At 32.6% G+C, this 24850-nt stretch overlaps 1 protein-coding gene across 1 annotated transcript; it reads left to right on the top strand.

Moving 5' to 3' along the window:
- Positions 1-301: 301 nt before the first annotated feature.
- LOC147806575 (uncharacterized) lies at positions 302-23445 on the top strand. Its single transcript, XM_087169494.1, has 2 exons — positions 302-396; positions 14182-23445. Exon 2 carries the CDS (start codon positions 18068-18070, stop codon positions 18956-18958), a length of 891 nt encoding a protein of 296 aa, XP_087025620.1. The 5' UTR covers positions 302-396; positions 14182-18067; the 3' UTR covers positions 18959-23445.
- Positions 23446-24850: the final 1405 nt, after the last annotated feature.

The raw sequence follows: 24850 nt of genomic DNA, 5'->3' as shown, positions 1-24850 counted from the left end.
ACCTGGACAGCATACTTTCATCCCTGTCACTCTAAAGTAACGTTATTGGACAACATAAGGTTGTGTTATTTCGGAGAAAGTTTCACCTATCAGTTCTTTAACACGTTTTATTTCATCTTTGTATTTTCGGCTTGTTGTAACTATAAATGTTATTAGGCATGTTTTTTTTCTCTTTTAATATTGATATCCCCTCAAATAAGTTGTGTTTTCCCTTATATATTTCGAGTTTGGCTTAATAGAACATTAAATAATCACTTATTTTATCTTTCAATAGTAAATTATTATTATTTTTTAGGAATTAAATGACCTTGCCGATCTTGCCAAGGCAACTCGACTAGTAATTTTGCTCCATCGTTTACGCTACGACGCCAGACGGTGTTTGCTACAGCGCCTGTGGTTAGTACTCTCTGTATTGCTTTATTTATTGTTATAATGGTCGAATATATTTTTAATTGAAAATATTCGAAATTAAATTTTTAATCTAAGTGTAACTGATTTTTTCAGTGTGTTACTCATATTCTTATCTTGTATTGTGATTTTATCATCCTTTTTATTAGATTAATTTTTTAAATCTTTTTTTTTTCCTTTTAAAGTACCACTTCAAAAATAATGTTAAATAATGAAAAGTGACAAACGTTTTCAAAATGTTCAAGCGTTGTACATCTTTTTCTTCCTCTTAATCATACGTCCAATTACAAACTCGCTTAATCTTAAATTTCATGAATTTCAAAATTATGCTGTCCTGTTACACGAAAGTTTGTACTGGTTAAAAAAAAAGCAGAAATATCAATTTTATATAACAAAAAAATTGATGGCAATGCAATTAATTTATTATTTAACATTGACATTTATGAGGCAAAATGCTAAAGTAGGGCTTACTCGTAGTAGGACATGTCAGTAGTTCTGATGTAGTACATAAAGCACTCCTTTATTTACATTTTACATTTAGAAATTAAATTTTAATTTTCGTGTCAAGTGCAGTTGTAGAGTAATGTCTATAGAAATATATGTAACAATCGTTAAACAACCGACCAAAATTTTGAGTTTACGGCTACCAATGTTCAACTCTGAAGCCTTATAATTTTTAACTCAATCCAGAAGACAAGGGAACTCCTGAGACCCCCAGAGGAATTGATTTGTTACGGCAACTTGGAGAGCTTTGTGACCCTAGCAGATTTAAAGTGCACCCATCACCATTTATTACACGGGTGGATTCTTCTACTATCTGAGTTCGAACTCCCGTTCTCACGAGCACAAGTCCAACGCCCTACTAATCAGGTTATCCCAGACCCCGAGTAATGCGTATTTTATAACCGTCGTTAAACAGCCGACCCCATTTTTTGGGTTTACGACTGCTAATGTTCAACACCGTAGCCTAGTAATTTGGTACCCTATCCAGAAGACAAGGGGACCGCTGGTTCAAGTATGAGGAGAAATTTGCCTTCCTGGAGGACTTTTTGATGGAACTAACCCGCATTTGCGTTACAAGGAGAGGAAGACCACGAGATCCTCCCATGGTTAGCCTGACGGCAAGAGGACTTTAACCCATGATCCATCTACCACTGTGGATATTTTTACGTCAGCACTGTGGTCGGTGCATACCGGAACCGAATTCCTTTTGATCAGCCATCCCTGGGATTTGAACCCGGTTCACCTCATTTGAAGGCGAACGCACTATCCCCTGAGCCACCATGGTTCCAGAGTAATGTATATTTTATTTTAGATCAGTTTACAACATCAGACCAAATTTTTTGGGTAAACCACTACAAATGTAACTCCGTAGCCTTGTTATTTTGGATCCAAACCCAGAAGACAAAGGATATCCCTGATCATTTGGATCATTTTGATATATTTGGAGAAATTTGCCTTAGTGGATGACTTTTTGATGGAACAAACTCGTATTTGTGTTACAAGGACAGGGAAACCACGAAAACATCCCATGGTTTGCATGACGGCAAGGGGACTCTAACCCATGATTCGTCAACCACTGAGATTATTTTACGTCAGCACTGTTGTCGGTGCAAGACGAATGCTCGAATCAAGCAGCTATCACTGGGATTCGAACCATGTTGAGCTCATTGGAAAACGAACGCTCTATCCCCTGAGTCAAATTAAATCCGTCACTTAACTGAAACGCGCAAATAACTATATTTTGTTTTGAAGGCATGTTTAAATGATATTATAAATTAAAATTATGTTGTTGTTGTTGTTACTTTACGTCGCACTAGAGCTGCACAATGGGCTATTGGCGACGGTCTGGGAAACATCCCGGAGGATGATCCGAAGACACGCCATCATAATTTTGATCCTCTGCGGAAGGGATGGCACCCCCGCTTCGGTATCCCGACGACCTGCGCGCGAAGTCGAGCACTTTACGGTAGCACAGTTTAACGAGGACCCATACCGCACACTCTCGGTCCCTACGCAGACTGATCCAAGTGGTCACCCACCCGCACACTGACCGTAGCCAGTGATGTTTGACTTCGGTGATCTGTTGGGAACCGTGTCTTAACGATCAGTCCACTGCGGGACATTAAAATAATGAAATTAAAACCATATTAAATGTAAACAATTAAATAAAGCTCCCCCATTTCAACGGGTAACGGTAAAATTATCAAACGTTGATCATGCAATACCGTGGTTTTAGAGCGCTGATTCATGGTACGAAAGTAAATGTTGAGTCATTCTGCGTCACGTCAGACACATTTGAACCAGCCATGAGATTTAATGTGACGTAAGATCATGTTAAAGTTAGTAATTGTGTCAACTTGTAAAATTTTAGTTTGAAAACTGCCCTAGCTATAGATAGCTGGAAAGCTAAATTTTTCATAAAAATATCACTAATTTGTATACAATTGCACTAATTCGCATTCGAGGTAATCAAGAAAATTTCAGACATTATTGCAAAGCTAAGGAATCGATAAAAAATATCTTCTTCTAAGTCAAACTATGAATGTAGTTTTCCTTTGATCTTAAACATCTCGAAACATGTGTCCTCAAAAAATTACGAAAGAATATATGGATATTTTTTTTCACAACGTTCTTCTACTCCTGTATAAAGTTGTAGCTTTTTCGAAAGACTTTTGAGATGTAAGAAAAACTATATGAAATGTAGCTAAACACTTTTACTGCTAAGGCACTAGACACAACGCCTATTGAAAAGTGAGACAAAACCTAAAATTTTATAAATTGTATTGAATCCTATTATTTTTTTGTCTTTGAAGGTCATTTCTTACAAAAATAATTTATCACTTTTTGCATTTACAAGGCAGAATAAAGCAGACATTTTGCTTTTGAGGTATATTTTATTTAATTCGTACTATTAGTTCACGCTCTCCCTATTATCTTGTTCAAATTTTCAATCGTTAATAAAATACTTTTTTATTCATCCATTTATGTTCAAATACGGTTTTTTAAACTTGTAGTGAATGTCACTTGATGTTAATACAGTTTTTTCAATTATTAATTCATTCATTAAATTTAATTCATTAATTTTAGTTTTATATGGGAGAAAATTTTTTAATTATTTAATTAAAAGCAACTAAATAAAAATTTTCTTTATTAACCTAAGTAGCAATTTAATTTTTTTTAATATTACTTTCTTCTGCTATCAATAAAATGTTTACATCTGGTTTTATGCAAAATAATTGAACTGGTTGCATTATGTTGACCACACTTGTTTTGTAGAAAATATATTTTTTTAAAAATTAATAGGTCTATATTTTTCAAGACGATTTGTTCCATTCCGGAGAAAACACAGAGCTAAAAGATAATTGTCTGTTTTAATTGTTCAATAGAATCTGCAGTTCATATGAAACAAGCACAATGATAATGGGGGGGAAGGAAGGTGATGGTGTTTTTTTTTAGAATCACCTTTAGTTAAAAGAAGTAATATAAAAAAATAAACTTTTTTAAATTCAATTCCTACTTAGGTCAATAAAGAAAAATTTTATTTTAGTTACTTTTCATAAAGCAATTAAATGTTTTTCTTCCATATAAAACTAAAATTAATTAAATAAATTTAATGAATGAATTAATATTTGAAAAAACTGTATTATCATCAAGTGTGATCCACTACAATTTTTAAAAAAATGTATTTGAACTTGAAAATTTGAACAAGGTATAGGAAGAGCGTGAACTAATAGTAGGAATTGGAAAAAAAGCACTTAGTTTCAAATAGCTATAAAAGTATTAATTTGGTGATGTGGACCACACGTGCTACTATGCAATGTTCTTTATTGAATTTATCTGGCGCACGCAGCGAATATAAAATTGAATATTCAAATGCGTGCAATAAACTATTTTTTTTGTTCAGAAAGAGCTATAAATTCATCACCGATGTTATTTTTTAAATATGTGAAAAAACTGATTCGCTTATAGTAAAATTTAAAACAATGACAAAGCAATCAGAAAATTCCCTTTCGTTTTTCGCTCATCCCTATTTAATTAATAAATTACTATTCGAAAAAAAATTGTATGAACATGAAGTGCATCCACTACAAGTTCAAAGAAAAAAAAAATAAAGCCTTGGCGTTCAATTTTACCAATTAATAGCCAATACATGGATTCTTTAACTTTCCTCGGCGAAAAGTATTTTACCGTGCACATGAGACTTTTAATTTTTTGATAAACGGGGGTATCTTGTGGAGCTTAGTCCGGCAGCTACACCTTCCAGGTCATTTATTTTATAAATTTACTTATTTATAGGTATTAAAAAAATGAATCATTTTTGTGCACACTGAACTCAAGGTTTGTGGTATTAAGAGATTATTGATTATATTAATGATTTTTATTTACTGAGAAAAGGATTAAATAAGATACTTTAGCTTTTATATGAAAGGAATTATGTTATGAAATTTCAGTATTACAATATGCTTCAGTATTACAATATACGCATGATAATTTTTCTAAATTACATAATTACAATAAATTTTTTTTTTATTATTTAGATTTTTTTCTATACAAAGTATTGGAGCCATGATGGCTCAAGTGACAGATCGTCCGCGTTCCAATGAGGTGAACCGGGTTCGAATCCAAGTGATGGCCGGTCGATACGACTTCCGCATCCGGCTTGCACCGACCACAGTGCTGACGTATAATCTCCTCAGTGGCAGGCGGATCATGGGTTAGTCCCCTTGCCGTCAGGATAATTGTGGGAGGTTCTTGTGGTCTTCCTCTCCATGTAACGCAAATGTGGGTTAGTTTCATCAATAAGCCCTCCGCGAATGAAAAATTTTCCCAATACTTCATGCAGGAGTTACCTTGTCTTCTGGATCGGGTTCAAAATAACAAGGCTACGGAGTTGGACATTAGTAGTCAGAAACCCAAATTTGTGTCGACTGTTCAACGACGGTTAGAAAATTACAAAATAAAATACACAAAATATCGGTCGGTCAAAGACAAGTTTAGTGGTCACCACTAGCTACATGGTGACTAAATAAAATTAAGTTTCAACCAAAAAAATTACAATCATTAGCCATTCACTCGCCTCTGCCTCTTTTTTTAATTTTGTACCCCAATCTCTCCACTCTTTAGTTCCTTCCTAGTAATGCAGCACATAATGCGTTTAATTTTAATAACCTTTGTTTATTTTTTTTTTCAATTTGAATGTTTGACAAGTTGAATAATAATTGTAAAGAATAATTTATTTCAAAGAGTCTTTAAATAGGAGCACAATCAAGTTCTAACTTATTTTTCAATCTTTTTAAATGGAAGGATTTTATGTCTTCATTATCATTTGATGTGATATTTGTTGACTTTTTCTGTCCTTTTTTTTACTGACAATTTGTTTCAACATCTTTTCAGATTCACCCAACTTTTTTTTTAATGAGGCTTTTAAAGTAGAATTAATTAATGACGAGAAGAAACTTATCAAAAAGTCGGCAGATTTTGTTTCTTTACTGGAAGATGAAGTGGGAAAAAAAACCGGTCAGTACAGTGTTTAGCGCACCCGTACCAAATTACAATGAAACTGTTATCATTAGGCCCATGTCCAAGAGGTCGTGGGTTCGATCCCCTCTGGCCGAAGACTCCCCTTGTAGTAAATGGTGACTGACACACGTTAAATCTGTCGGATCACAAACTCCTCCATGTTCACATGACAAATTAGACCTCTGGAGGTACTGTTCCAGGAGTTACCTTGTGTTCTGGATTGGGTACAAAATAACAAAGCTACGGATTATCCCAAGTACTCGTGTTAGTTATTAGTAGTCGTAAACCCAAAATCAGGTAGGCTGTTCAACGACGGTTATAAGATAAAATAAAATGAGTCATGGTGGCTCAGGGGACAGGGTGCTCGTTTTCCAATAAGGTGAACAGGATTCGAAATCCTGCCATGGCTGGTCGGTACGAATTCCACACGCAACTCGCACCAACCACAGTGCTGGCATAAAATATTCCCAGTGGCCCCCTTACCGTCTGACTAACCGAGGGAGGTTTTCCTCTATATGTAGCGCAAATGAGGGTTAGTTTCATCAAAAAGTTCTTCACGTAGGTAAATTTCTCCCAACACTTGATCCAAGAGTTCCTTTGTCTTCTGGATTTTGTTCAAAATTGAACATTAGCAGTTTGAACTATTAGCAGTCTTAAATCAAAAAAATTGGTTCCGCTGCTCAATGACGGTTTTTCAAAATAAAATAAAGAAACTGAAATAACTGGTTTAGGCACGACAGATTTTGCTCTTGTGCTGATATTTATGTAAGATCTTGGTAAAGCGAAATGTGTTCGCTATGGAGAGATGCTCGCTATAATGCAAAATCTGAAATCGAATGATGAGAACTATTTTATCTTCGCTGTCAACTAATATGCATTTTGCAAAATATTTTAGTGTATGCAATTAAATTAACACTTTCGCAATTTTTTGTTGATTTTTGCCAAAATTTTAGAAACCTCACCACCAGAGTTGTAAACATTTGTTAACAATATACCAAGTTTGAAATTTAAACCTAATTGATAATTTGTAATACGAACTTTATCTTGCTGTTGGAACTATGTGCTGATACTAACGTATGATGATGCACGACTTGCTCTAAGAACCAACTGTAATAAGCGAGTGAAAAGAAGCCAAATGAGAACTGCCAAAAAGCGAGTTCTTTTTTAATCCAGAAGCCATTTCACTTTTTTTAACAATACATCTCGAAATAACTAAAACAAATTTTTACTTAAAACTCACTAGAATTGCTTAATATCTTATGAAATACTGCTGATTTGGGCTCAAAAATTATATATATTTTGTTTATTAGAAAAAATTGTTTGTTTGAAAATATCGCCAAGCAGAATAAATTGTAGTAAGCAGCTGTGTGCTTTCTAACCGGAAGTAGAGCAGATCAAGCGCTCAAGACAGTTTGTTGCTTACATTTATATTGAAATCTCCATAAATTTACGTTAGTTTCGTAGAAAAAGTTTTTAAATAAAACAGACTTGCTCCTTATTGAATAAATAATCCCGAGAAGTTATAATCCTGAAACGGAAGCACTATCACGTTAACGGTACTAACAATCCTGAAACGTTACTTGCTTAAAAACTTCATTTGCTTCAAAAATATGCAAATCGGAAGTAACAGTCGCATGCTCGGTGAGCACAAATATTTGCACTAGGTTTTAAGAATTGCTAGACAGGAAAGAGAAGAAACAAGTGATTCGAAAAATATAACCTAAAGTTGCTAAAGAAAAATTGAGAAATAAATCTCAAAAACAAAACTAAAAAACAACAGTAGCCAAGAGAAAGAGGAAAATAAGAGAAAAACAAAATAAGAACCACAGTGGCCGAGTGGGGCAAATCAGGGTAAAATGAATTTCCACGCGCTCTCACTTCAAATTAGTTTTGTTTCTTCTCATTTACGTCCGCCAAGTCTTGAAAATGGGTGCCAATTTTCGAGAGCTTGAATTATTTCTATCTATTGAGAGCTATTATTTCTAATTTGTAAATTTTTAAAGCGAATGAAGTTTTTAATCAAGTAAACTTGCCCCTTTGCTTGTTGCTTAATCAAGGATTTATCTTTTCGGGGATTTAAATTCAAATTATGGGGGGTCGAGTTACGGGGTTCAAATTATAGGGCACATAATTATGTCGCATAACATTAGGAATTATGAAATCAAAATAGGAATTTTCTGTTCAACATCAGGTCACGTATAATTTCTCACAGATTAACGAAAAGTTAGAGATTGTATTAAGTTAGATATCATGGCACTTAAGTCATGTTATGTAAGAAGTTATAGTTTGATTAAAAATTAAACGCTGACAAATAAAACGTGTTTCCTTTTATATATCATCCTAGTATTAAAATACTTTTTAAAATATCCTACTTTAACAGAAACTACATTAAAAAATGATATTGAAAATTCAAATAAATTTAATAAAAAATTAATTAATTCTTAAGTCGACAATTAGCAAATGTCTGTATTTCAAAGCAAATATTTAGATTGATCATCCAGCCATCTCAAATTTTTTAGAAACTTTTTCTTTAAATTAATTTTTTTTATAAAAATTAAAATTTTTTGCTTCCTTTTTATATACGTGCATGATAAACTTTGATTAGAACTCTATCTTGAAAAATATTAATTCGTCGGATAATTCCACGATTTTTGTTTTATTTTTTAACCGTCGTTGAACAGTTCTCGACTACTAATGCTCAACTCCGTCGCTCTGTACTTTTGAACCTAAGCAATGGAACTTTTGGATCAAGTATTGGAAGAAATTTGATTTTAACGGATGACTTTTTTGATGGAACTAGCTCTCATTTGCGTTTCATGGAGAATAAAACCACTAAAGTCTCTTACGGTTAGCCTGACGTCAAGGAGACTCATGATCATCAACCACTCAAGATATTTTACGTTAGCACTGTGGTCGGTGCGAGCCAGGTGCGGAATTCGTATCGCTCTGCCACCTCTGGGAATTTCAACCCTTTTCACCTCGTTGGAAGGCGAGTGCTTTGTCCCCTGAGCCTCCACGACCCTTTATTGATGTATTGTATGCATAAATGCTTTAATGTGAAGCCGGATACCCTGAACCGATCGAGTTATAAATTAAAATTTGACTAGGTACGCGGAATCGGTCCGATGACAAATAAAATTTTTACCGGGTACCTAGAACCGGTTCGGTAGAAGATTCGATTTTTTCCGGGACCCAACGATATTTCAGTACTCGGTACATTTCTTGAAAAAAAAGTTACTATCTATGAAAGATCTATGAAAGTTTGTCATTTTACAGCTTGAGAACTTTGTACTTGAGTTCATTACTTAAATGATTTTAAAGTAAAAAGGAAATCTAAAAATTGTTGGAATTACATCCTGTGTGGTCGCATCTACCAAATTTTGTTAAAATAGAAAGTGATCTGACAGGAAATGAATGTTTTGAATTGTTTTGGGGAAATGGTCGTTAATAATCATTAAACTTTCCAACGGTTTATTTATTTATCAGGATGAGTAACGTTTTGAAAAAGTGCTTGAAGGTGCTTATTTTTGATTTACATTTTTTTAAAAGCTCTTAAAGGTTCTTTTTTATTCGGGGTTTGTAAAGAGTGCTCAATTTTCTATCTTTTAAAAAAAGATTGTTTTCATTGTCGTTCTAAACTACAAAAAATGCATGATTTTCGCAATTTTCACTGAAATATTTATCAGAAACTAGTTGTTATTTATTATAGAAACTAATTTAAGATAAATTATTATTTATTATCGTGATTAGTTTAAAATGAACTATTATTTATTACGGAAACTAATTTAAAATAAATTGTTATTTATTATAGAAACTAGTTTAATGAATTATTATTTATTATGAAAACTAATTTAAAATAAATTATTATTTATAATAGGAACTAGTTAGTTAGCTGAGTATGTAAAGTTTGAAATCTTTTTGAAAAATCTTATGCGAAATGCTTTTGAATTTAATTGATTTAATGTTCATAAATTAAGAACTTTAAACGATAGAGAAAAATAATTTTTATTACAGCACAGATCCTAATTATGAATTTTTTTTTTCAGAAAGTGATTAAAAAAAATTTTGTTCTGAAAAAGTACTCAAGAGGGGCTGTTTAAGTTTGGGACGTAAAATATTATTCAATCCGTAGTTTTAAATAAACCGAATATAAACCCTATTTAAACCGAAAAAAAAGTAGTTTGCCTTTTTAGTTCTGTAAATTGATTTTTTGTTATATATTTTGTGTTTTTGTGCAAACAAGAATAATCTCACGAAAGACGTCTCCCTGAGGTCAATCTTTTTTAAAAATGATTCAATAATGACCATTTGAGTGAAACTCAATGGTGCGTAAATGGTGAAACTGTTAATCGCAAAATAAACAAGCGAATATTTACATGGAATATAAAGTTAAACTGACAATATTATTTGTTGGCAAGCAAATATTTGAATAAGCGATGCATTTTATAGAGGACTCAATTCACATTAAATACGAAATGAAAATCATTACAGTCGGACATCTTTTTAACTAAGTCGCTAATTCCCGATAAAAATTCGTTGTATGGAAAATTCGTTAAATAAAAAAATCATCATTTGAAAACATGCTTTAAATCCATAACAGTCAGGGTTTGAAAAAACCCGGGGATTTTTGAAAAAACCCAACCCGCCTGGGTTTTATTGAAAAAACCCGGGGAAAATTGGGTTTTATTTGAAAAAACCCGGGGGAAATTGGGTTTTTTCATTTAGTGCTCATAAATTTTACTGTGAAAATATTTTTATTTATTAAATAGTATTGTATAAGTAAACACTAAAATTTCATCTGACTTTTACCTGTAATAAAATTAAACTGGAATAAATATTTAATGGTCGTCAATGTTTTTATAATACGATTAATAGAAAGTGAAATTAAAATTATGTATAATTATAAAGAGTATCAGTTACTTGTCCCTTTTTTCAAATATTTAGATAAATATATGCATTTTAACTTTATAGTTTCAAAAAACAAATTAATCTTAAAATTATAAAAAAGCATATATAAAAAGTTATAGCTAATTTTTTTAAAATCAGATAATAAAACTTTAAATTTGTTTATTGTTGTTTAATGTATCACTTAATAATTTTTTTTTTTTTTTTTTTTGCTTTCAATATTTTTAAACATGATTAAAAGAAACAAAATAAATTGTATTCAAATGAAATCTTAAAAATATTTAAAAAATCTTAAAAGTAATATTTTAATTTTTAACTGTTTTTTAATTGTGATAAACTTTCTCCAAATAGTTAAAAATTGTCAGCAGATGTTAAGAGTTAACTTAAAAAAAAAGGTCAATTTTTTCCTTTATTATTATTATCATATAACAGATTCAAAGTGTCTACATTTCTCTCTTAGATGGCAATACACTTTTACGAGTTTTGTAGCTTTATCTATTCCTAATCTATTTCGAAGTTTACTCTGCACCAAACCGAAAGTTGAAAAGTGTCTTTCGATAGAGACAGAGGATGCTGGTGCTGAGTGCAAAGAAAAAAAAGAATTGACAGAAATTTTGTGGAAGCTAGGAATTTTATTTATTTACTTATTTATTTATTTTTTTTTGCCATAATTTTCCACTATTTTTTGATGAAAACTGTTCAATAACAGTGTCAAGCATCATTGATTTTGGAAAGTATTCAGGATCGGAAATTTTGGATGCCATAACACGTGGCAAAAATTCTGGATGATGCTTAGAAAGACAGCTTTCTGTTAATTGGTCTTGTTCATCATTTAAAAATTTTCCCCTTGTTTCGGGATCCAGAATGCATATGCTGATAAATGATGTGGCTGAACAGCCTGATCTTTTAACAAAATGTTTATGGGATTCTAATTCATCACACGATAGTAAGTTAACTCATATTTCAACAGGTTCTGAAATTGAAATGTTTTCTGGTTGAAGCTTTTTTAAAGCTTCAGAAACAATTGATATCTGTTTTTCCCAATTGATAGTTTATTGGTAAAGCCCAACATTATTTAATTTTATTGACATATAAAATTGTTCAAGAACAATCACTTCATATTTATGGTAATTATTGGCAAAAGTTTTTACGTGCTCACAATATGAATTCATCATCATCACCTAGTATCATTTGGTCATCAAGCAGTTTTTTTCATTTGCCCATCCATGTGCTTGATGCACATTTCTAAAATATTTGTTAACTTCAACGATATGTCCAATGATAGTATTAGGAGATACTTCTTTTTGAACCAAATTTTAAAAAAAAAAACAATTTGTGAAAAAAACCACCAAGTGGGTTTTTTCAAAGTGGGCCCACTTGGGGAACCCTGGTTATATGTATTTTATATTAAGTTTAAATAATGCATTATCACTAATACATATTTGAATCTTCTTTATTTTTAAGTACATTACGTTTCATAATTTTTTAACTCAAGAATTATAAAATATAAATGCAGTAATATAAAAGGAACAAGTTTATTAATCTTTTTGTTTTCACACACATTTATTTACTATATTTATTAAACATATGGATATTACTCATTATAAAATTATAATCTGTAAATATTTATAATCAGTAAAAACTAAAATTTCATCTGACTTGAGTTAAATAAAAGACTGAAATAAATATTTAATGGTCTTACATGTTTCTATAATAAGATTAATAGAAAGTGAAATTAAAACTACGTTTAATTATAAAGAGTATCAGTTACTTGTCCCATTTGTTTTCAAATAATTAACCCTAGGAAAAGGATTTCATTTTTAGATAAATAATTTTAAAAAGTTCTCCTATAAAAAGTTTTAGCTTTTTTTTTTTAAGCTAGAAAATAAAACTGTTTAAATTTGTTAATGTATCACTTGGTAAAAAAAAAAAAAAAATTGTTTCTTTTCAATTTTTTTTAATATATTATATTACCTGTATGTATTATATTACCTGTTTATTAATATATAAAGCATGCAACTATAGTTGAAAAATTGATCTTTTCAGACTATATTATTTAAATTTTTATTTGATTTAATATCATTAAAATATTACTTTTTTGAAAAAACCCACTTGAAATTTTCAATAGCACCTACTATAAAAATTACATGAATATTTGAGTTTCTTTTACTTTACTAATATTAAAAACTTAATCATATAAATCATGCAACTCTATTTGACAAATTTATGCTGCACAATAAATTATATAAAAATAAATGTGAAACAATAAGTTTTAGTAAAAAAAAAAAATTTTTTTTTGAAAAAACCCACTTATTGTTCCAAGTGGGTTTTTTCAAGGTGGGCCCACCCAATAAAACCCGGGCGGGTTTTTTCAAAGTGGGCCCACTTGGCGAACCCTGATAACAGTAGACATAGTTAAAATAGCAATTGATATACCTTTATCTTGTAAATTATTATCTACCCTCTAATTGTTTCGCATGATTTTAACTTTTTATCATATGAAGGTTTTGTGATTTCTTCATCATTTCCGTCTTCATCTTCTTCGTATTCCTCGCAATTTACTGCTGTATTGTTTTCATTTTTTAAACTGTATAAAATATCCGATTTAATTAATGTTTCTGTGGTAGAAAGAATCTATAAAAAGAACATCCTTAATCAGTACATCATCGTTGATTTTGTGATTCTTTCTTAGCTGTACCCACATTTTTTATACGTTCTTCCATAGGAATATCATCTTAGTCCTCCGCACTTTCTTAATTTTTCACGCAGACTAAGAATCCAGCTTTAGCAAAACTGTTAGGAATAGTATGATTTGTAACATCATAGTTCCATGCTCTGGAAATTGCTGTTATGCTTTCTCTTTAAATTGATTTTTGGCACGGATTCCTGTATGAAATGCAAATAAAAGGGGAAAGGGATTTTACTGATTTCTCTGAAAAGAAAGTAACTGCGAAAATCAATTCAAGATCCCCATAAAATGCGTTAACGAGTTTGAAATGTTCTACAATATTTTGGGAAATAGGACAAGTGGAGCTTAAAGAAAAGTTCGTTAAATAGAAAATTCACTTCGCTATTTGGAAGTTATTTTGCGAAGAAATTTCTAAAATGTTCGTGCTTCCTCTAAACAAAAAGCAAAATAGATAAATTCGTAAAATTGAAGTTCGTTTAATAAAAGTTCGAGCAATTTATTCGTTGACTTAGCTTTGCGAATACAATTTTTTTATTTATGACGTTGAGAATTAGTTTTTCCCCCTTTACTCTAATTTTAAGTTCTATGTGCAGTTTGAACCATGATGTTTTTTTGAGTAATGTGCTCAGTTATTAATTTTCTATTTTTATTTCTAGGAAAAAAGAGCCACAAGGATATCGCCTCTTGTTCCGTCAAACCAAGTTGAATTAGGGGCCACCATGGCCTAAGGCACCTAGGCCAAACCTTATGAAGGACTGGCAAGACTGACTTCACGCCGCAGAGGATTGAGCCGGAAATAGATAAGTACATTTTTACACATTTTTACATTTTCGAAAATGATTGATGATTGATCGAAAATGATTGACACCATAGCTTCCGTCATTTATCATGGAATATTTCACGCCAATTACGATTGCAAAGGAGCCAAAGGTATTTAAAAGTTGAAAAAATATATGTAGATATCTGCCCGACGGTGCTATGATATATGGCTCTTTGAGTTGGTTTCATTTTTTGTGTTTTTTGTGAACTACTCCCCGGAAGTCACCAAAGCGTGGTGATAATTTCGGCAGGTATACCAACGATACAAAAAATCTCCCCCTCACTTGCTACGAACTCGAGTGCAGCGTGATGAAGTAAAGCCACTGATATGAAGCGCTTTGGAATACAAAACATTAAGGCCTATTTCGATTAAAATATTTTATTTTAACTGACTAACATATACACAGACATCAAAATACCATTCAAAGGATGCATGCACATGCACAGGTGGTAATGTCATGGAGTGACTCGCCTCGATTATCCATGCAAGTCTCCTTTTCTATGACTGATCGCAGACATAATCTTTCGAACGAGATAGTGCTTCCTCAAGAACATTGCTACGCCTCATGTAGCCCAGAATACTAGAGATGGTTGTGAAATTTCGATGAGAGGTCCTGCAACCATCCTTTACCTTCCCAAATTCTCTCTATGCGTCTTTTATGTTTCAGGCGCCTTAAAATATTATCATGATGGGCGCATGTGTGAAGGTCGGACCCGGGAAAGAAAAGTGCGGGTCACCGGGGAAACTAGCTAAGACAGAAACTTTGGAGTTCTTATACTGTAACCAATCTTCACTATGGTTGGTTTGATTTGAGTTTCTGGTGCAAGAGCCAGTTTTGGCTATATCGCGCCTCCAACTTTGTAGATATTTTACAACTAGGTTCACCAAACTGCTTTGGTTTAAAAATTAGATAGATGTATAAATTCCAGTGTCCTTAAGATATGAGATTATCTCCTATGAGGGAAAATAAAGACGGATGGAAGCTACCAAAATGGCGCAGTTTCTGGTTTTTAAAGTTGCTACCCTCTGTTAAAATATGTACTGCAGTTTAATGTTCTTTACAATGGGTGCATTCTGGTTCTGGTTCATTTAGAAAAAGGTGTTTTTATGAGTTTTTCGTGTGTGGCTAATGCGCAATCGGTTTAAGGAATCAGTATTCTGTCATTAGCGATTCCTTATAGTTGTGCTGATTACCACATGAACTGTTAGATTATTTTTGTTAAAATTTTGTTGTATATATTTTAACTGTATTTTTCCCCATTCCCTTGGGTGCGCACTCTCTCATCACTCTATGTCACAGAAATTTGATACGAAAAAGTTGTTCCCGAAATATCAAAAAGTGATTTATTTTTGCTGTTTCATTATGTGTGAACTACCTCTCATTTTCAATACATCTCCGTTTATTTTTCTAATCGTTAAAATGCAAGATGCGGTACCTGCAATATTTTATTACGTCCCGTAGCTGTTCGTTAAGTTTGCCTCCTTCTGTGTTGAACAGTGCACAAAGATACTACGCCCGGCATAACTTTTGGTCTAATGATCGAATTTTCACGAATTAAATGCCGATCATATTGGTTTAAATGACTGCCTAAAATATCAAATTTTTGCTAACTATTAAATTATAGAATCAGACACCTAAACTCATTTTCTCTGAATAAACATATGTAACAAAAATAAATATTGTTTGGATTGAGTTTCACATATTGAAATGGTGCTTATTGAAATATTCAAGAATTACTTATAGTTATTTGTAAATGTTAGAAAAGACAATTAAAATGGACAGTAATTACAAGTATTAGTTTAATTAGGCACGTGATTAAAATAAAAGTAAGCTTAATTTATTGGTAAATATTATTGCAGATTATTTGGCTTAGCTCAGCTAATCCGTCGCATTGCTCAGCTGTGTTAAGAAAAAAGGAATTAATAACTCTTTAAAATGTATAAAACATAATACAACTACAGATGCATAATATTTTCAACTCTACCATGTTAATATTCGTAAGAAAATTGGCAAAATGAAATTCATTCTATTCACCCTTTCATTTCTAACTGAATTCAAAACCTGGAGAAGCTCATTAATAGCAAATTGTCGATGACCAATTCTGTAACTTAATTGCTAACCCTGATTTAAAATCACCCCTTTAAGCGATTATGGTTGGAAATTAGTTCTTGAAAATTCGATCAATAGAACAAAAATTATTCCTACTGATATATTTTTTTATTTCGGGCATTGAACATAGGTCGTGAAAATAGGCAAACCGTTTTTGAGTGTTTCCTCAAAATGAAAATTGAGGAGAAGTATGCATACTTGATAGCTATATCATATACAGGAGTGTGTTGTCGCAAGTTGTTCGGCGGTGATGTTTGGAGAAAATTCGTATAGTTTGTCTACGGTAAGAACACCTCCACCCTCTCCCACCTCAAAGTTTGAGGCCGTCGGCAGCTATGGAAACAAGAATAACGCATCTTAGGGAGGGTAGCATCTCTTAACTCTAGGGCTAACACGATAAACTGAAGAAAAAGATTCCCATTCTCTCGCTAACCCGACCTAAAACCTTTCCTGAACAGTGACCCCTCACCCCTACTTAAAATTGTTACAGCTCGTTACCATAATCACCGCCATTGGCCCAGACGAGGAGAGTTCTTACTTTAGACAAACTTTGCTATTTAGGTTTCAATCAGAACTGCTTATTAAGGAACCTTTATTTATATCGCACTACCGCTGCACAAAGAGCTATTGAAAACGATTATGAAGACTGCGTTGGAGAATTTCCAAGAGATAGACTCTGCTTCTATTTCAAGTAAGAGTTGAATTAATTTAAAATATCTCCTACTTGATCATTTGACTTACTTGCCTACTTAATAAGATATTTACATTGATCGAGAGGGCACGTTTGGTAGAAACGAGTGAGGCTATCGGCTATCTCTGCGCTGTCATATAGTGGAAAATAGGAAAACTTGGAAATATATCTGAAAAAAGAAACAAGTTTAAGAAAAAAAGTACACAAATATTACTCCAAGTCCTTATTTAGCAAAACTTTCTATGATTAAAGCTTGAGAATGATTGCTTACGGAAATAAATTTTCCAATATAATTTTTAAAGAACTATCAAGAGAGTTTGTCTGAACATTTAAATCTTTCGAAAAACTGAAATCAGGAAAAAAATTTACAAAAGTGATATCCAAAAGAATTAAGTTCAAAACATCCCTTCAAATTCATGCTGAATTTATGGAAACGAAAGGAAACTGTAACTTATCGATATCTATAATCGAACTTCGCCACTATCTCACAGAACTATGTGTCAACAGAGAAATCACTTTTAGATCAGACAAATGAAAGGAAGTCTTAACTGAACTGGAGAACATGAGGATTGCACCCGTGATTTTTATTTAGAGTCAGAGTCATGAGTAGAGTCAGAGTAGTTATCAGTCAGTCATGGTCCAACTCTCTGCTGCCAGAGTCATCACCGATCTCCGCAACAGCTGTCCTAGGGATATTGTATTGTATGAAGTTGACCTGCAACCTCTCAGTTTACGAAGCAGATACCTTTTGATCAAATACTTTGCCAAACTCATCAGTTATGGTGACGAGCACAGAACCTCTAGTTATGTGCGTAGCTGGAAAAACAATCGTCGCCTTAAGAGAGAGAGAGAGCTCGCTTAGTCGCGCTGAAAGCGAGGGTTGGCTGCACAATAAAGTAGAATGTCTCTTTGGCAGGTTGCATGAATGTTGCTACGTCGTTCCACGAACGCGTCTTTTTTAGAACGGATTTATGCTCTTATACCAACAAGGGCTTACAGCACCCAGAGTATCTGAGGCTCCTTGCTCTGGAAACTATTCATAAAATTCCAAATGATGCCTCACAGATCTACACTGACGGTAGCATGAGTGCTGGTGCTATATCGGGTAGTGGAATTTTCATCTTAAAGGGGACGGGCATCAAGATATGTATCAAAATCTTGATTTTTTGCTCTGTTTTTAGGCCAGAGCTAATAGCTATAGAGGAAGCTGTGAAATTTTGCATTGCTGACAATGTCGATTCAGATGTATGGATTCTGAGTGACAGCCGTAGCTCTATACAGCACATGTTTGAATGGTGGAGGCATGGTGACAAAGCGACTCTAAACATTGTCCAGCTTCTAAATTGCTTGAGTCACGACATTAGGATTTTCTTTCAGTGGGTACCGTCGCACGTGAATGTCTACGGGAATGAAATTGCTGACGGTCTCACCCGTGAGAGCAGCCATAGAGATACTGCTGGCGATGACCTTCTTACTTTCTCAGAAATAGCAACCCGGACTAGGCAAGATATTGATTCCTGTTGGAAAAATGCTCCTGTGCATGATTGGCATGGGGGAGGCCAGCCTGGTCTTGCTATGATCAGGGCAAGCAATAGGCGTGTCCAAACGGCGCTTGAGAAACTTAGCGGGCACACTCGATCCCAACGTCACCTTGCGGACCTTAAAGTCTATCCACCCTGCCCTAAGTGCAATGTGAACCAGTCTACTCCTGCCCACATCCTATCGTGTATTGGCTGCAGAAGAGCCACCTGGTCTCCAACCCTGCTGAGCAGCTTTGGGAGCTTTTTGGATGAGTTCATGGACTTTATTTAATGCTTCTGTTGGTCAAGTGGGCATAAGCAACAACAACATCGATGAATTGAGAGACTTAATAAAATCTGGTTCTGAATGCTGTTACCTCGTCGTTCTGTAGATCAGCCATGCGTGCCAAACGAAAACAGTTCATTCGTTTTCCATCACTAACTTAGCTTTATCATCTGCTATTATACTTTTCGTTACTCTAGCTGATTAAATATATTTTAAATTTGAAAATTGCCGTTTTCCCAGCAAAATGTCTCAAAGTACAGACTATTCACTCAAAAGAGAGATAAATCATCAATTAATGTTATAAAAATGCACACGAAGATTGCGAAAAAATATTTCTTTCAGTCAATCTCCAAATAGCAACCTTGTTCAGGATTATTCACATCCTTCTCCCAAAAATAGCGAAATAGTATCTTCGGATACCACGTGATGAAGGCGGAGTTAAGTGCCAACTCCTGGTGAACGAACAATACTACAAATACAATGATTGCAAATGTGTGAGGAAAGTCAGAAGTGTGAAAAAAAAACCCACGAATTAATGAACTCAATATAAAGAACACTATCGAGTGCCTCGAAGTAAAGTTTGGCCCATTCCTAAATTCAGACTTCTGCTATGTTGGACGACTTAAGAAAAGTTTGGATATTTACATGAGTTATCAAATTTTAAGCTGGAATTGCGTGGTTATCTATTCAATGCATTTGGAATAACACAGCGTTTTGGAAAAAACTCATGGAATACGATAGTGATCAATGACAGAAGTGTCTGCTTTGTGGAAAGGAAGATACAAGAGAAAATTCCAGTCAACATATTTTTTTCCTAATACGCACCCGAATATTGACTTTCGTCTTTCGGGGCATCAGAAGGGCAGATTAGTGGCCCACTCACGCAGGATTATCATATTGTGTAGGCTGGCATTGCTCTCACAGTAGGATGGACAGATAATGCAGAGAAGTGAAGAATCGGGATTCGAACCCGGGACTTTCTGACTTGAAGTCAGTTCAGCTCCGTGACCACCATACAACCGGTGGGAATTGAGCATATTGTATTATGCAATAGCATCATTTTTGAATAAAATATTTCATTCTTTGAATAACGTATGCGTGTATTACTTCGAAAGGAAAATAAGGGATGTATTGAAATGAATACGAGGTAGTGAAATTGTATCTGCGTGACAGTTTTTAAAGTAATAAGTAGACAGTGTAGTAGAGACCTTTTGCATTTTTAGTAAAAAGACAGTTGGATTTTTTTAAATTGAAGGTTAAATGACTCTCTAATCGATTATGCATTTCAAAATTTCAAGCATTCTTCTCTTCCATAATACCTCTCACGATCTTTTTATCTTATTTATTCTTGCGTTTTATTTACTCTAGCCATGAATTTTAAATTAGCATTTACGCGCGCTTAGGGAAATTTACATCGTATTTAACGTCTAAATATTTTTTTTTTGGTGATTGCAATTGTTTCGATCGAGTAACTCCATATCATCATTTAAGGGGAAATGTAATTTTTCAGGGTGTGAGAAGGAAAAAAAAAGGTTTGTAACCCCTTGAACTTTGCTTAACCTTTTAGTTGCGGCTAGTCAGGTGAAAAAATTCTCCTCTCGTTACGGCGCCTTTTTGCAAAAATTCTTCCCCCACTCAGTCAGTGGGTGGTAACTACTTTAACCAGCTATGAATAGGAAACGTTTTGTTGTAATTTGTGTGTTACTTTTCGAGGAGGCAAAAGTAGTAGGGTTGTTATGTATATCGTTATCGTAGACGTTTTGGCATAGTTATGCAAACTTTGGCATTTTTTTATTTGTGACGTTTAACACATTATGAGAATAAATTGAAATATAGCTTTAAATTAATTTTACTTAATAAAGTGATGTTTTTTCTAATGCAAAGAAAGCATTCATTTAAAAATGATTTAAATATGTTGCTAATTTAATATAAAATATGAATTTTTTTTGCACCTGAAAGATTGTTAATAATCTATTATGAACAAATCTCTTTTAATTTTTTAAAAGAGAATAAAAAAAAAATATTTTAATAAAATGTGCATGTGCTCTTATAAAACGTGCGTTTTATTGCATCTGAAAGATTGTTATTAATCTGTTATAAACAAATCTCTTTTAATTTTTTCGAATATATAAAGCATTATTTGAAGTCTATTCTTATCCTAAAATCTTAAACACACTAATTAGCTTTTATAATTTTGTAAAGCAAATTATTAGAATTTTAAACGATGAACGTTGTATCTCTTATACATTTCCGAAAGTACTTTTATCTGTGAAAAAGAATAGCAAATGCAGATTTTGTTTTGTGAAACATTTTTTACTCATTTAACTTGTTAGTTTCCCCTTAGAGTAGCGTCTATAACATTCAAACAAAATTAAAATATAAATATTCTTTGATTAAAAATTTTCCGAGAACGTTTCGCCTTCATTTCTGTTTTGAAAACAGAAATGTTACACGCGTATATTAAATAGAAATTCATTAAGATCTTGCAAGAATATTTTATAGAAACCTTATTAGAAATATAAAAGATAATTATAAAGACACTGAAAATAAAGAATATGTTTGAAGTAAGTTCAAAGAATAAAAAAACTCCATTGTTAAATCTTTTTACAGCACAAATATTGAGGAATAAAAAAATTGCCACGTTTCCATTTACCTTACATTTGACCCACATATTGAAAGAGTAAAGATATTATTCAATTTTGAAATTTTGCAATTATAGATTGATTGGTTTTCTTTATACTTTCCTTATTCCCTTCTTTTTCTAATACAAAAAGGAATATTCCTCTTAATTTCTTATTTATTTTTATCTTTAGTAGGAAAGGTTTTGTTCAAAAAAAGTATCCCCTGAGTTATTTCACTTCGTCATTACTCTGAGAAGTATTTCACGATTTCCAGGTCCATATGAAATTTTTAAGTCATCAATTGTTATAAGACAAGTTCTATACAAGTTCTATTGACACAATGATGGTAAGACATGCATTTCCTTTAGTCATGGTGTGGTCTTTCTGCAGGTGTTTGAAATAACTGTTGTCAAGAATTTTAAAAATGACAGTAACCAAAATAAATAACAAGAGCCCTCCCAAAACGCATTCTGACCGATAACGCAACAATAAGCAGGAAATGCCACCTCGCCTGTGGAAGAGGCAGGAATGATTTCGTTTTCCTTTATCTTTTAGAGAAGGAGTAACAATTTATTTTGTACCCAGCAAGTTAAATTATGACAAACTGTAAAACTCTCAATAGAAAAACTTCGTCGGAACTTGAAAGAATAATTTGTCCTTGAGAACTTCAGCAAGAGGCGAGAAAGATACCTTTTTAAAATGGTTCAGTAGTTAATCACATATAAATGTTTGAAAAGCAGAGATAGTTTCATTGTGACTAAACTTCCTGTTCAAGGTCACGCATTGAAAACCTTTCCATAGATGCTCCATCATCTTTCCACAAATATTTAATTTTTTTTCTTTTCGGTTTTTAACAGTATTTTTTCACAATAAATTAATATTATAAATGTGTTTTTTTTCTTCCTTTGTTTTAAAAAAGAAAGAAATCTGAAACATTTTCTAAGCGGTTTCAAAAGTTAGATTCCATAAAATTACCAATGAAAAAATTTACACATGCATTAATTTTTTGTGCACGTTAAATTCAGAGTTTCAAACGGTTGATTAGACTTCCCTTTAACCCTATGAAACAGCATATTACTCATGTAAAAAATATACAATACTTTGTTTTCATACTAATCTTGTGCTATAGACTGGAATACAAAAAATAATTGAACTTCATTTACTCAATCATACTAGGCAAAATTCAATATTTCGTTTAATAATTAATTATCTTTCTTTTATCTTTTTAATAATTATTACTTTCATCTTTTTGTGCACGTTAGATTCAGAGTTTCAAACGGTTGATTAGATTTTCCCTTTAACCCTATGAAACAGCATATTACTCATGTAAAAAAATATACAGTACTTTGTTTCCATAATAATTTTGTGCTATTTTAGTACAAGCATAATTTAAATGCTTAGAAGATAATTATTGAACAATTTATCACTAAAGAAAAGTTCAAAGAATTCGACTTCTCTTTTCAAATCTTTATGTTTTTCATTTAATCCAACGTTTCCAGTAAACGGCAAAACATTTACTTTATCATCAAAAGATGGTTCCTTCCATTGAAATACTCTTTCTACTGCTTTTAAATTGGAAGTTGCAGAATTTGATTGACAATTATCCATAGATTCATCCTCACTATCAATTTCATCCACTTCATTTTTTTCTTCTTCCTCCTCACACTCAGATTCTGAATCAGCGTATGTTTCATCATCAAAATCATTCATTATCTTATGGATTTCATCTTGAGTGAGTGGTCTCCCTCTACGTGGCATCTTAAAGATGCGAAAAATTCTTTTAATGTAAAAAGAATAAAAAAATGCAAAACGAAAGTAACAAATTAAAAAATAAAACGTAAATAAAAATTTAATTAGAACATTAAAGCAAAAGCTTAAAAAAATTAACAAAAACGCAAACAAAAAATAAACGTAACTAACAAAGAAATTAATCGAAAAACAATAAACAAGGATTCGCTAAATGTCGCTGAAAAGATCACGAATAAAATGATACTAAACTTTCAAAGGGAATGAAAGAAATTCTCATAGCTCGAACCTCGCCAACTGATAATAACAGAGAAAAATATTTCAGCCAATTCGAATCGAAAGTGAGCACACGTGAAGTCTTTTTTCAACAATAGGAGCAAATTACAGGGGGTTCTTGAAGAAATGACAGGAGCGATGACGGTCTAGTAGAAAAGGGGGAAGAGAACCACCGGTACAACTGTTGATCCAGCGCCGCAATAAAAGAAGTTTTTTCTTACGGTACATATGCTGTACCAGCCGCAACCAAAGGGTTAAAACTAAATTCAGTGTTGAAATAAAGCGATGCGTATTGCATCAAAAGTAAAATTATTTTATTGAATTTTTCGTCTGAGATTAGAACTTGATTTCCAAAATTCGGATCTTTATGAACATTCCATGGCAGGAAAATAACTTGAAACTATTATTTTCAGTGGTGCTTCACTAATATTAATACATTGAAATCGGAAAAAAATATCAAGTAAACTCTAAGCAACGAATTTTCTATCAAAAAAACCTCCGTGGCAGAATAGAGGCGACATTGTCGCTGAACGTTAGAGATTTTGCAGAAAGATTTTTCATTCGGAAGGGAAATTTCCTCTGTATTTCCTATAATTTTCAATTTAAATACATTTCGGAAATTCTTCTAAGTGTCTTAATGCTATGGAATTTTCGACTGCTTTTTAAATAAATCAGCTCAGTTTTCAGCTCAGATTTAGTAACTTTCCAGCCGATTTCACGACATTTAACATAAAAAAAATATTGGGAAATTAATATTATAATTATTTTTTTTATCGTGCATGGATGATGATGAACCTACTTCAATACGCATCGCTTTATGTATACAATTATATTTCATCATAAAAAAACAAATTTTTATTCCGTTTTGAGAGATGGTTTTCTAACAGTAAAATATTCAAATGAATAAATTGGAAGTAAATAAAGACATGGCGCATTGGTGCTTAAACATTCGCAATTGATTCTTATATTTTCAGCTTTACATTTATTTTGTAATTTCATTTGCCTTGATCTTCAACTGGACATTTAATAATGTTATAAGGATTTTTAAATGTTTGTGTACTACTATGTAGGATCTTAAAATATCAAACTAGAGTACTTTGGGGATATGTTCTGTAGTTTTTGATGTTAAAACTGGTAAGGGAGGGAGGAAGAGTTAAGAAGAAAGGGGTTACGAACCACGTGTTATAAACCCTGTGGAGCTTATTGTGAAACAAACACGAAGAAAAAGAGGAATTTTTTAACACTTAACGAGCAA

This window comes from Parasteatoda tepidariorum, chromosome 8, assembly GCF_982258835.1.
Source record: "Parasteatoda tepidariorum strain Cologne lab strain chromosome 8, Ptep-v5.0, whole genome shotgun sequence".
Lineage (NCBI taxonomy): Eukaryota > Metazoa > Arthropoda > Arachnida > Araneae > Theridiidae > Parasteatoda > Parasteatoda tepidariorum.
Note: the sequence above shows the minus strand (reverse complement) of the source record. Positions and strands in the feature narration are given on the sequence as shown.

Excerpts from the sequence above, each read along its gene's own strand:
- LOC147806575 (XM_087169494.1), top strand. The coding sequence starts at position 18,068 with ATGAATGTTGCTACGTCGTTCCACGAACGCGTCTTTTTTAGAACGGAT.